This window comes from Lepisosteus oculatus, chromosome 12 (genome assembly GCF_040954835.1).
Source record: "Lepisosteus oculatus isolate fLepOcu1 chromosome 12, fLepOcu1.hap2, whole genome shotgun sequence".
NCBI classification, from domain to species: Eukaryota; Metazoa; Chordata; class Actinopteri; order Semionotiformes; family Lepisosteidae; genus Lepisosteus; species Lepisosteus oculatus.
The window spans coordinates 17,683,080-17,696,561 of record NC_090707.1 but is presented as its reverse complement, the minus strand read 5'-3'; the positions used below and the strand labels follow the sequence as shown (position 1 = coordinate 17,696,561).

At 36.2% G+C, this 13,482-nt stretch overlaps 1 protein-coding gene across 1 annotated transcript in view; it reads right to left on the bottom strand.

Moving 5' to 3' along the window:
• agps (alkylglycerone phosphate synthase) overlaps window positions 1–13,482 on the bottom strand; it is a 55,085-nt gene that overhangs the window by 17,585 nt on the left and 24,018 nt on the right. The window contains exons 9-12 of the mRNA XM_006636488.3: window positions 12,445–12,570; window positions 10,598–10,706; window positions 4,353–4,480; window positions 2,356–2,407 (exon numbers count right to left, since the gene is read on the bottom strand). Coding sequence (XP_006636551.1) covers window positions 2,356–2,407; window positions 4,353–4,480; window positions 10,598–10,706; window positions 12,445–12,570 — 415 coding nt within the window. The remainder of the gene's footprint in view (window positions 1–2,355; window positions 2,408–4,352; window positions 4,481–10,597; window positions 10,707–12,444; window positions 12,571–13,482) is intronic.

Here is a 13,482-nt window from a genome sequence, read left to right as displayed (position 1 = left end):
AGACAAAGCATTAACTGGGAGTTATAATATGGCTCCATATTTTAGTTGTTAGCAAAAACCCTGGAGACATTACATCTTTCCTGCTTAATGCTAAGAAGTGCAAACACTGTAGAAATCTTGAAATATATTGAAAGTAATGAGGTCCCATGGGAACTACACGCTTTCTAAGGTTGACTGCTTTGGGCAAAAGGCCAATATTTTCACTGAAAACATAAAAAAATGATACAAAACTGTAATAAAACAGAAAACGAATTGCTATAAAGGTAACTTTAGTCATCCTTATATCTTAAATATATGTGTTAAAATGTAAGATCATAAAAATGATAATAAAATATAATTTAAGTAAGAGGACAGAATATCAATGCAACTATTGCAAAACCTTTTTTGATTTTCTTCCTTGTTTGATTAATAATAAAATGCATGTCAAGCACAACCCCATGAATACCAAAATACAGGAGGTCAACTGATGTACTGTAATGCAGGTGACTGGATGTCTTCCAAACAACAGTACCAGGTGTGTGTACGCATTTCAAAGTCAGACAGATTCGAAACCCTCTCAGTTTCTTAAGTTATCCAGCGACAAGCTGTTTACAGAAGACCTGACAACAAAACCATGACAAGGTTTTAGTACGTGTTAATTTATTTCTTTAATATTACATCAATTATGTATTGAGAGTCACAATTCTCACCCAAAACAAAGATTTTATTTCCCCAGTTTAGCCACAAAAAAAAGGAATGCAACAAGAACACCTGAAAAACACCTGCCACAGTTAGGTTAAAGATAAATTTTACTCCTTCCATTCTTTATCCCATGATAATGACATAAAAGCCATGGTTGACAACAGATTTTTCCTACTTTTTACATTTACTGTGCACAACTGATTAAACAACACTAGAAGACGGGCTTGTACCAAACAGAAAAACACTGAAGTGCTGTGTTTGACAAGCAGAAACAAAGGTCACAGCCTCTGTAAGATGGGAAGGAGAGAGGCAGGGGTAGTACAATAACTCACTGGCGATGACGGATTAGCCTTGAGGAAAAAAATGATTTCGTAATGAAGTCTGAATCTTAGCAAGAGCAGTTCAACATTAAATACAACCGTTCACAAACGCAAACCTTTTATGATTATTTTTTTACCACGTTAATGGTATTCTATCATTTTTCAAATTAAACAGTACTGTGTTTCCCAAAGAAAAAAAAGACTACGGAATAAATTCACAATCAAATAATCCAATATAGACCCTTCTGACTCATATGAAGTGCTGTAATGTGCCAGCAGAGGATAAAAAGGAAAAAACCTGTCACTAGCATGGTGACAAAGGTTTCTTAGGAGGATATTAAATACTGTCCCTGCCACATAGCAATTTTCAGTCCTAATGAGGAATTCCACAGTGGAAGTCTTGTGGGTCCACCATGCAATGATTAAGTGCCAGAAAATCTCATTCTGCTATTTGTTTCCTAACTTTCACATTCATTGCAAGCAGCAGAGTAATACGACTAACTCCACATTTTCACCTCAAGGTACACACATACACATATTGTATATAGCCATCTTGTGTTCTAACCTCACTGTATGCACTTTTTATAAACACAGGTGTACAGAACAAGAATTTACGGAAAGGTATTTTTTAAATTGTGAAAGAATGCAAACAGGGATATCTGCCCCCCCCTGATTCTGTAGATTGAGAACCCAAGTTCAGAAATAGAAAGAAAAATCTTGTCACAATGTGTAATGTGCTAAAGCACAAGGTACCACTCTGTAAGTTGTTTGCAGACTTGCCTACAAGCTGCCATCTCATTGCCTCAAAATGATCAGGCCCACATCAATGTCATACTGTATTCTTTCACATTTTGCACTGTAACATTAGTCTGCAACTCCAAGAAAAGTACAACTTCTAAGTCTGAAATTAAGCCATAAAAACCAGTCAGGAAGCTAGAAATCCAATCCACAGGAATAAAAAAAAAATATTTATTTGGTGATGAAATCGGTTTCATTTTTTTCATTCTTTCAGACTTTTGTATTGCTGCTGGTCTCCACTGAGATTGCTTACATTTTTATTGTGGTCACCTCTCAATGCAGCCTTGCTTTAATGAAAAGCCAGAAAAGTACATTGAACATGCTGTGACATGCTTCTCAATGCAACTGAATGCTTAGGTATGGATAGTATCAATGTTGCACTTTAAAGAATTGCTAAGGGACTAACAATTGCGTGCAACATCTACTGAAAACTGGCTTTAAGTTTTCAAATTACGGTTGGACACGAAAGTTGAGAAATGTGAGTTCTTTTTGGTTGTGGTATTGTTTAAATATAAGTTTTAATTATAAAACAACATAAAGGCAAAACAAAACTCACCAAACTGAAACTGTGAGTTGTCCATTAGTCGAATGGATGCAGGTGCACATCTCTGTGGAATTCAAATACAGGATATCATAACATCATTAATTCAAATACATTACACCATTTAAAAAGTCCATTTCAATTCTGAAGTTTCCTAGATGTATTTTTGCACTGATAATTCTGTTTTTTGGGGGCTGGGAAAACATGCAGATTACCAACACAACACCATCACTACTTCATTAGTGGCAGATAAAAAGCATTTTCAGCAATAATTTTGAATGATCTAGCTATTAATTGTGTGCCATATTAACACAATGATAGAATGCTTGCTTGCATGCATTAAGTACATTAAAGATTAGATATTTTTCACTTAAAACTGTTTTGCTAGTGATTTATTAGAGGTGGATCAATGCGATTCTAAATGGCTACCAAAGAATAATACCTTTGAGCTTGTATTGGATACTGAAGACCCTTAAGTTCAGGAAATAAATTATGCTTGGGGCAAATAAGAAAAAAACTAAAACCCTCCCAAGAGTGCTCCTCATGTGTTTGGGACTATTCCACAGAGGATCATCCCAATAAAGCCTAGCAACATGATCAATAACTTAATTGTACACTGGCAAGAACAAGTGAGGCTACAACTTAATTCATTTTTCTTGGAGTAATGACTCAATTCCACAGAGGCTTGACTGTCCAAGACCACACAAATTTCAACAACCTAATTGTCAATAATGGTTTCATCAGTGATAGTGCTGCACCAGTTAGCACAGCAGTTTTAAGTGAGAACTGTTTGAACTTTCGAACAGCTCTGAAAATTTCTACCAATTACAGCACGGTAAGCGAGCTGCCAATTCTATTACACTGTGAAAACTGCCAGTTAGAAATGCATTGATCTGTGGTAGTACTTTCCGCATCTACAATCTCTGCTGCACAGTTTTCTCACATACTGTAACATTAGCACAAAAAGCATGAACACTAAAGACTTTTGCTTTGGCGGCATTGTGGTAACACATTAAATCCAACTGGTTACTTGGTTAATTCTAGGAAAAAACCTCTCCCACACTTTATTTTATAAAATAAAGAGACAAATTTAACAGTTCTACACAGGACTCAGATCTTGTTCAGTTTTTTGATCCAGTGGCACCATAGTGTGCCGCAGTTCACAATTCTGACTAAGCAACATTTCTTCTTCTCCTTTACCCATCACATTTGTAGGTGCTAAGCACATAAGGAAAATACCATGAAGCTGTCAGGGAAAAGCAACCACTGTACCTTGAAAGGACAAATATGTGAAACAATATATTTTACACAGAGATCTGCTACTGATTCTGCTCACTAAACACTTTTTAGTATCCGTTAGAAGTAAATTTAGAGAGCTTACTTCTATAATGGTGTGGACATAAATAGTCAAAGGTTAAGGAAGAAAGTTTTCTATTTGGGTCACATTATTAGGAATGCCCCCACCAAGTGTCTCTCACACTAGCTGGCAGTGCGTGGGTTGGTTTGACTGGCACAAGACAGCTTTCCATCACCTTTCCTTTCCAAATCAAGGCCTCAGTCTCCATCCTACCGAGACCTCTTCAGACCGGTCCAACGGTCCCATTTTCCCTCATTACAACCTCAACTGAAGGTGATCCCACAGAAACAAGGGGATTCCATTGGACAGAAAATATTACAAAGCTCTGTGGAATACATATGATATCCTCTGTGGGTGTAAATGTCACTAACAAAATCTGAAGAACAGCTATCAATGGTGCTATGTATTCATATTAATGTAAAGGCTATAAAGTTAAAGCAATCCAGAGGCCTGATCTGGTTCTCTTTAGTCATGATTTAAAACTCAACTCTTCCTCTACGAACTGCCTGGCTGAGATCAGATTCTCAATAAGATATTATATTTCTTTCAGAGTCCTGGCTGCAGGTTGTTTTCAAACTTACAGTATACCAGGGGCTAAGGGCTAACTACATCAATCTAACCAAACAACAGCACAGTCAACTACGAAGGATCTTACCTGTTTTGCGACCTCTCTCAAGCAAGCCACTCCCTGTTCAAAATTGGGAAAGACAACCGATCCATATTTCTGATACTCTGGGACTGGCCTGATCTTCATCGTGACTTCAGTGACAACACCAAGGGTTCCTGTGAGGGAAAAGAGAACAGTGATGAATGTAAAGGTGTATGAAGGAGTTATCTGTTGTTAACGTGATCAATTGTAATTAATATATTATTTATTGTATTATTGATTAGATAATCTGTGTGATTATACGTAAGAGTCAGATAAATAATAAACTAAGTGAAAGAATAAATAAGCCATGTGAAAGACACAGACTACAAAATGTATAATAAGCACTCATTCCCAGTGACTAGGTTTAACTTATACTAGGGGTTACTCAGATTCTTAATGCACAGTAGATGTAGTTCTGTAGATATCAAATTAATCTCAATGTAAGCACCACATTGTAAATACAGTGGTAATCTAAGGAATCATAACCACTAGATTTACCAAGAGATTCTGTGTTTTCAGTTTTCGCATCGTCAGGCACTTGGGTTGAAGCAGAAGTGCATTTTGGCAGCTGTAACTACAACTGAACATTCTGTTCCCTCCTTTATGGAAGAGACTAGAAAAGATGTTCTAAACATACATAGTTAGCCTCGTCAAGCCTGAAATATCAAGAACCTCACGGGCCATTCAGACAACAATTACCCAGACAATCTGCGGCAAAGAACTGCAGACATGTAACATATTTGTTCCAGATTAGTAGGGAACCTTTATAATATAATATAATAAAATAAATCATTATATGATTTTTACTTAAGCCCCTATTATGGATTCACACAACAAAACCCAAAGAAGATTTCTATACCCAGATCAACCAAGTGAGATTTTCTGTGGAATCCCGAAGGAGGACAAACTTATTCCACTTGGAGAATTCAATGCCAGTCGCAACTACCAGCAAGAATGGAGTTAGAAAGGTCAATTCTGGCAGCATTCTTTGCCTGACCAATGACCACGTGCTCATCAGCACCAACACCAACACTCCACATTACCAGAAAAACAGACACAAAACATGGTGCCACTGTCCATGCCCACAATCGCAAAAAGGTCCAGATCAACCCATTTTTTCCATAAAGGGTCAAGGGGGAGCCAGAGCCTATCCTGACAAGCAGCAGGCACAAGGCAAGATACACCCCGGATGGGACACCTGTCCATCTCAGGGCACACACAGACACAAACATGCACACACTCACACCGGGGCCAGAAGTCAAGATGTTCACATGTCCATGGAAAATCTGCATCAAAATACTGAAGAAATCCTATCAAAAAAGAACACATTTGTGGAAAACAATGCATTAAGGACACTAAAAAAAGTGAGTACAGTAATCTGAAGAATGCCTGCTCAGCTTCCCAGAGAAGTCCAATTCCCAAACCCCATATTTATCACCATTGGGTTATTAGAGGACAATCGCTCTCGACTGCAAGGGACAGCCAATAAACGCATGTTCTTCATGAATTTTTAATGCAACACTGACCAGGAGAGAACTCCAGTCCAATCATTGTAAAAATGCTAAGCACAAAACTAACCAAGAAAATATATTGACATTTAAGAAAATGTAAGGCTAATGTCATGTCTCTCAAGAAAGCTGGCATTTTAAAAAAAAGTACAAATGTTATTGGAAAGTCAATACCAAATACAACATTTTTAAAATGACAAACTGCATCCAACTCAAACTCTTTGTAATCACCAACTGCTTGCAGGTAGTTTTTATGAATCAGAAAAAGATACCTATATATAATATATAATTATATAGAAAGTTTATATTGATGCATGAAAAAATACACCTCTTCCAGCTATTTGCTCATTTAATGCTTAGCTTCAAAAAAGGCAATCAACCATCTAGCCTGCATTGTGTCAGGAGTTCAAAGCCTTGCCCATTTGTTTGCCATATTTCATATTCATGCACAGATAAACATGCTAATGTAGAGCATGTTTATAACCCCCACATTCAGCAAACTGCAAAATCCGAAATGTGGATATAAAACTAGTTATGCTCCTGCATATAAAAATCCACTTTGATAATACTGTCATCTTAATGAGTCTGCATAAAATAACCACTAACTGAGACTAACTGGTATCATAAAAAGGAATGTAGTAAATCCATAATTTGCATTCTGAATGGGTAACTGCGAGTTCTTTTTTATAAAGAATTTTAAAGCTTTGACAGGTATACTGTACAATCCACTACGAATGCAGATATCTTCCTAATTATCTTATCTATGGGCATTTATTTTATTAACATTATAGTTTTGAGGAACACAAAAGACTAATGTATATATGTAATATCTTACATACTATATATGTAATATCTTACATATTATATATATATGTAATACTGTATCTATCTCAATGTATCTGACTTTAACGATACTGGAAACCCCAAGTTTAGCTGACGAGCTATTCATCAAATGCACATCAAAGTCATGAGTAAAGTGTGAAATGCAAAGATTGTCTATAACCTAGAAACAACACAGGCAAAAATGGCAGACTAATGCAGAAATATTTTCCTTTAAAAGACAGACATCTTTCCAAAAATGCCTGCCTATTACTTGAAGCCTAACTGCTTATGCTGTATTGTGCAATGCATATACAATGTACAGGATCACTGAGTTTAAAAAAATAACAGGTGGAAGGATGACACATTAGAGAACATGAGCGCACAGCAAAGAAAATATTCAATTATCACTAACAAACAGTTAAACTCATAACTACAAACATTTGGATTGCAGTTAAAATAATTACCCTTTATGTAGGAAACAACAACAAAGCCAACCCCATTAGCACAGTGGGTACGGGTGCTGTGTGCTAATGAGCCACTAATATCACACTACATGCTGCTCTCTAGTGGCCTAATGGTGAACGTAATTTCTCTTCATCATTCAGCAAGTACGAATCTCAGGTACTCTCGTCTCAGCGTTCAGTGTTCTGAAAATAATACTTGGTATCAAGCCTCAGCTTAGGTGCTTGGTTGCTTCATCTTCACAGATGTCTGAACTTCAGATTTTATTACTCAAATAATTAGGCACAAACTTCCACTTCTTCCATAGATTTGGACTCGCAATTTAGAAATTTAGAAAAAAACATTAGAAAAAGTCTCCCATTCACTGCAGTTTACCCTGAAAGCTTTAGGGAAGACACATTTTCTGCTTCCACTCTGTTAGGTACCCAGAGGAGTGTGAAAATCCCTTTCTTCTGAAAGATTCAATAAGTATGCTACAGTAAACTGCCACATTGCTTTGTAACAATTTCCACTCAAAGTCATTTTAGGCAGCTAAGAGTCACATTAGCACTAACTCACATTTTTACCACAGAACATTCTAGGTTTCATCTGTCTCCACATTAAGTAAACATAACTTACATCACTGCAGTAGAAATACCACCATCATATTAGATTCATTTTAATCACAGGAACATAGAACTGCATTTCAGGTTTTTATAGATTTATCCCATAATTGTACTTGGTTTCCGGATGCTTCCGGATGGTTCAAATATAATTTCCTATAAGGCACTGGTAAAAAATGCAGGGTACATTTGAAATGAGGTATTTTCAAGTTTTCTAGTACTTTAATGGACAGAAAAATTGAAATAGAAAACACAATATACTAGGGATTGAGCAGTCAGCAGAAGCCCTACCAAGAATCCCATTCCATGCCTCCAGGGGGTCTGTTACTGAGGTTTGCAGTCATCAGGTTTTAATACAAAAATGAATTGGTTTCTGAGAATACAACAGCAAAGTATTACTCGCCCTGTTTTGGACAGATGAGCATTTCAGATAGCTTGCCATTATCTCAGAATTAACCTTTTCCGTCCTGAAGGCAAAAGTGTCTTTCCATGCTGTCTAAACTTTTAATACCGATTTATAAAATTGGAAAAAAGACACTGCAAAACAATATGACAACGTTTCAATCAAAGAAAAACTAAAGTGCTTTTCATAACAACGGATGTAGACAATGCAAACAAGACAGGCCCCGAAACATTACATTAATCTTTTTTTTTTCTGGTCAACTCAACATCTTTCCCTAAAAAGCATATAGGGCACAACTGCTTTCACTTGAAATGCATGCTTTTAGAAGTGAGCACTGAAATCCCTGGCAAAGGGAAGTGTTATTCTTAAATGCCAGCTGCTAACCAAGGGGATTTTTTTCATCAGAAAGGGTCACAGAAGGGACCTGCTTGCTTAGTGTCCCATATCAGGATACAATTCTCAAAGGGACTTTGTAACTGACAAAGAACTGAAAGAATGAGAACCACATGGACTATCTGAAAATATGTGGGTTAACAGAGGGGAAAAAACACCTAATGATTTTTTTTATTGCCCTCGAACTGCTGGTATTTTCCTGGCATCCAGAAGGCTAACCAATCTTTGCTTAAGGTCAACGTGCAGTCTTTGATAGGCACGAGATGAAAGTCAAACTTTCTCTCCCAGAGTATTTTGTTTAATGCCAATGCAAGACAAATGCTAATCCATAACCCAGTACATCACATTGCACTATAAAGCCAAGATGGAATCCACAGACCTCGAAGCACAAAATGTAAGGAAATCATTACGATCCTCAAACTGTAAATCAAACAAAACCCTAAAATTAATTTTACCTTAGTTTTAAATAGGTTCTAAAAAAGTATTCATTCACAGATTGCTGATATCAATGCAAGATTTAGAGCATTATTAATATATATTAAGTAATTCATCCTGAGTGATGTTCTGAGGTAACCTGTTAAAAACATACTGTATAGTACAAAAAACAAAAATGATCGCGTACGATTTCCAACTAGACACAGAAATTGCATTTGAGAATGGCAAGGAAAACAAATTAAAATTACAATATTGTAATCCCTCTTAATATAGGCTTAATTTGTTCCTTGAGAATGGCTTGTACGGTGAAAACCGAAGTAAGGGAAACAAAATTTCTATGTTATAATCTCCAGTTTCTCCCAAAACTCAAAAATGTCCCTCAAACACCCAAGCTTCACCTTAATAAAGCACAGGATAGTACCTAAGGTATGAAAGAAAAAACATTCCTGGTTAGTTATTTGAATACCATGCTTAAAGTCATTAGCCGATGCATAAACAATAGATACAGTAGCAAAGCAATAACAATCCTCCTCATTTATGGTACAGTACATTGGCGACATTTTTACAGCCATTAGCAAATGCATAAACATATATTAATGATAATACACATAAGGGTTTATTCTAAAAAAAGTTAAAATGTAATAAAAAAATGTAAATTCCTCATCCAAGAAGATGAGAGAATTTCGGCAACGCTTGACAAGAGCCCAGCTTGAAAAAGTGAAAATCCGCTTGTTAAATTAAAAGACGGGTAAGAATCATTACATCTCGTATAAATGAAAACTCATAAAGCGAGGGATTACTGTACATCCTTCAAAAAGATCACCTGGTGGCACTCTATAGTGTAGCCCCTTTCGAATAATTTTTTTAAACATCAAAACCTAGACAGAAAGTTTTCCATTACAAATTATGTTGCATCGGAGACACAAAATCTGTTTGACAGAGACACTCCAAACCTCCAAACTAAGCAAATGTCATACTTCTAACTCACAAATTATTCACTTGCATTATGAAGGCATATAAACAGTAACTTCATTATTGAATATGGGGCAATAACCAGTGTTACAAATACTCATAAGATTGCCTACTAAAGTGCAATTTGCCATTACAAGGACTAAAAATGAGTATAAATGTCCTAGGTATACACTGCCTTGCACTCAGCAGGCTAATAGCTGTATTTTGTTCAGCTTGTTAGCAAGCAGATGTTTAACATTACAATGCCAATACAAGCTTTATTGAGTCCAGAATTTTCTAATTAAGCTGGAAGAACCTGGCATATGGCAATATTCTCCAAGGGTTCCCAGAAGGACAAAGCAGTAGAAAAAAGGGCAGGTGTGTGCCTGGTATGCAAATGGTACCTTCCAGTCAATTCTAGTTATAGCTAAGCACACTTTCATACCAGGCTGAGTTTCACTTATATGGATAGCCTGCACTCAAATTCAATTAACACAAATATTTGGTTAAGAGAACTTTAATTCAATTCTTTGACAAAAGTAACTTCCTTCTCAGCACATCTGGTGCTGCAACTCCGCTCCAATTTACTCTCACAAAAACCGCCTGACAGACAAGCTTTTACAGCCACATTTTCAGTGACGGAGTTCAGTGGCAGGCACAGAAAACACAGAATACCTTCAGATCCCAAAATGAAGTGATGTACGTCGGGACCGGTCGACATGCGAGGGCCCTGACAGCTCTTCTCTACCACCCCTCGAGGTGTCACCATTTTTATGTGGACAACCTGCAGAGCAACAGAGTGGGAAGGTGGACATTGCAGCATTAGGCGAAAATACTCTGTGGACATGTGTATTTTCAACAACACTTTCCAAAGAGAAACCACCAAAAAAAATCACATTTTGAAAGCTGTCATTAGCTTGTCAACTTTGTAAACAATTACAATTGAGAGACCAAAAACTACCTTTTACATTAAAAAATTGTATATTCTGTGATTATTTTCTGTACAATACAAAAAAAATATGTAATCTTGTAATTAATTGCTTTGGGATTTTCTTAAACTGGGCAAAAAAGATTATCATAAACATAAACACTGAACCATGGGTTTTATTGTAATAAAGGATGTGGTGAAATTAAAAATAAAAAAAATATTGCACATAAAATTTAGGTTACTGTTGTCCACTAAAGAAGCCTCCTATTGACAAACCAAATTTTTCTCTAACATCACTGTCAACTGGTTACTTTAATGTTTATTTCAAATGTGAATTAATGACAGATCTCAGAATTTACTTGAAAAACATTTTTTTTTTCAAACAATTCTCTCAATATTGCTATCGCAATAATGAATTTATGAAGTTTAGATTGGTTGGGGCCAATACAGTTTCACCAGAAACGGTTATTAAAATGTTAATTGTGAGAAATATACTGTTTCAACTTGTTTCCAATTTTAATTTTATGATAACAACACAGTTTCATTATTGGAAAGACTATAGCATTGCATTTTCAAAGAAATGCCTGGATCATGATGCTTAGAAATATGATTTGTTTAATAAATGTGATTTTGCTTAATGCTTATTCTGTACAGTAATGTGTGCAACAGTTGATACTAATTACAGTAAACGCGATTGGTATTTGCAGACATTTATGGAATTCGTATCAGTGTAGAACTCCTTTGGAATGTTGGCAGCCATCTTGCTTGAGCAGGCTAGGAAAAAAATCTTTCAAACATGCTGAGCAGAGAAAAGGTTAAAGTACTGTAGCTGGCACTATTCCTAAGAATAGGGGTGCCAACTTCACTGTACCGTTTCTCCTTTCTGGTGTTCTTAAAATTCCTCCTTAATTCAACTTGAGAAGTAAATTCTCCGTTCTCCATTGCTAAGTTGTGGGGCTGTTGGTGCAGAATAGTGCATATAAACCAGGTGGGAGCTGTACTTTATTAAGGCTCACCTTCCAATATCTGAAACACTTTAGAGTCATATGAGGTGAAAAACTCTAAGCAATTATTACATCAAATTTTAAAAAGTATCATTATAATATCTTTCTGGCACCTGTTCAAGACCCACATGGTAGACATGAGCACCTGTGATCTTTCAACAACAACCAAATCTTTCAACAACTCTTATAAGGCACTCATGTTCCTAATTGTCAAACTGGTAAAGCAACTTTCTGGCTGCAGTACCTACAGGGTGTACTCACAATCTGTTTAAATTCTTAAAATATAACTTGTGTGGCACTTACACTCTCCCCCATCCAGTTTGTGTTAGCCTCACTGTCATTACGTGGACCGATGTTTTTTTTTTATCTTCCTGTACCCAGCACCATGATTAGTCCACATACTCATGTATTGCGTGTTACGAATACAAAATGGAAATCTACTTTACTGTGAGGCTGCCCTAGATAAAGGCAAACAATAATAAAATAATTTCACTGTGATTATTAATGTGTTTATATATTCTGACTTCCCTATAACAAAATGATTGTGATCTGTTTCCGGCATTCCCTGAATATCACTGAATAAAACTTACTAGGTCTTCAATGTTGCCATAGACATTCTTCTTCATGCCAGATGCTCTAGTCGCTACCCAGCCTCCCAGCGAGCTGAACTCCATGGAATCAGGCTCGTGCCCCGTGCAGTAGCCACTCTCATTCAACTAAGAATGGGACAAAAGAAATCCTGAACACAACGTTTCAACACCACCAGCAATCCATCGGCGTATCGGTGCTACATTTATGGCACCCGTTTTTCTGAATGTTTTCCATCAACACAGGAAAGGAAGAACTGTATTGTTTCATAACATACTGCTTGTGAAATTGTTTCTTTTATTTTCGACAAAGTAAAATTGAAACCCAAGGTGATTATTCCTCTTTTTTTCATAAACCTTCTACCAGTTAAAATATGCTGTAAAAATAGTTTCCAGGTACAACTTATGGAACAAACTAACAGTCCTAACAGAATACTATTCAACATTCCTCTGTTTTTCCAAGGATTTGTGTAAAAGGTACAGGAATATATACGTATACTATTTTTTTGCATCCCTCTCTAATAAGACTTTACAGACTGCACATAATACAGATTTGAGCACCACAATATTCAGTAAGTAATTCTCTATTCTGATCTGTAATATTTTGAAACCATAAATCTTCTTCTCATTACCACTGTACTACAAGTAACACAGGAAGACAAGAATGCAAATTCGTTTCAATGCACTGGAAAATTAACTCAAACGCAACAGTGCAATGATTCAGCTCGCTATAGTGCACTGCTGAAAAATGTTGCAATGCTTTTCAAATAACACCAGATTTTAGATTATCTCTCACATTTAGCCTTCTATTGTGGAATAAAACAAAGATCGTGAATTGAAATAAAGAAATGAGTAGCCAATAACTTAAAGAAATGAGTCAAAACTAAAAAAAATACATTTTTGAATACTACAAGCTTATGAATCTACTGAATACTAAAATTCTCCAGACAAACATTTCCACATTCTCCTTTTGCAATGGACTGTTTCGGGAAAAGTGCTAAAACCCTTCAATATATCCACGGTCTTTAAAACCAAATGAGA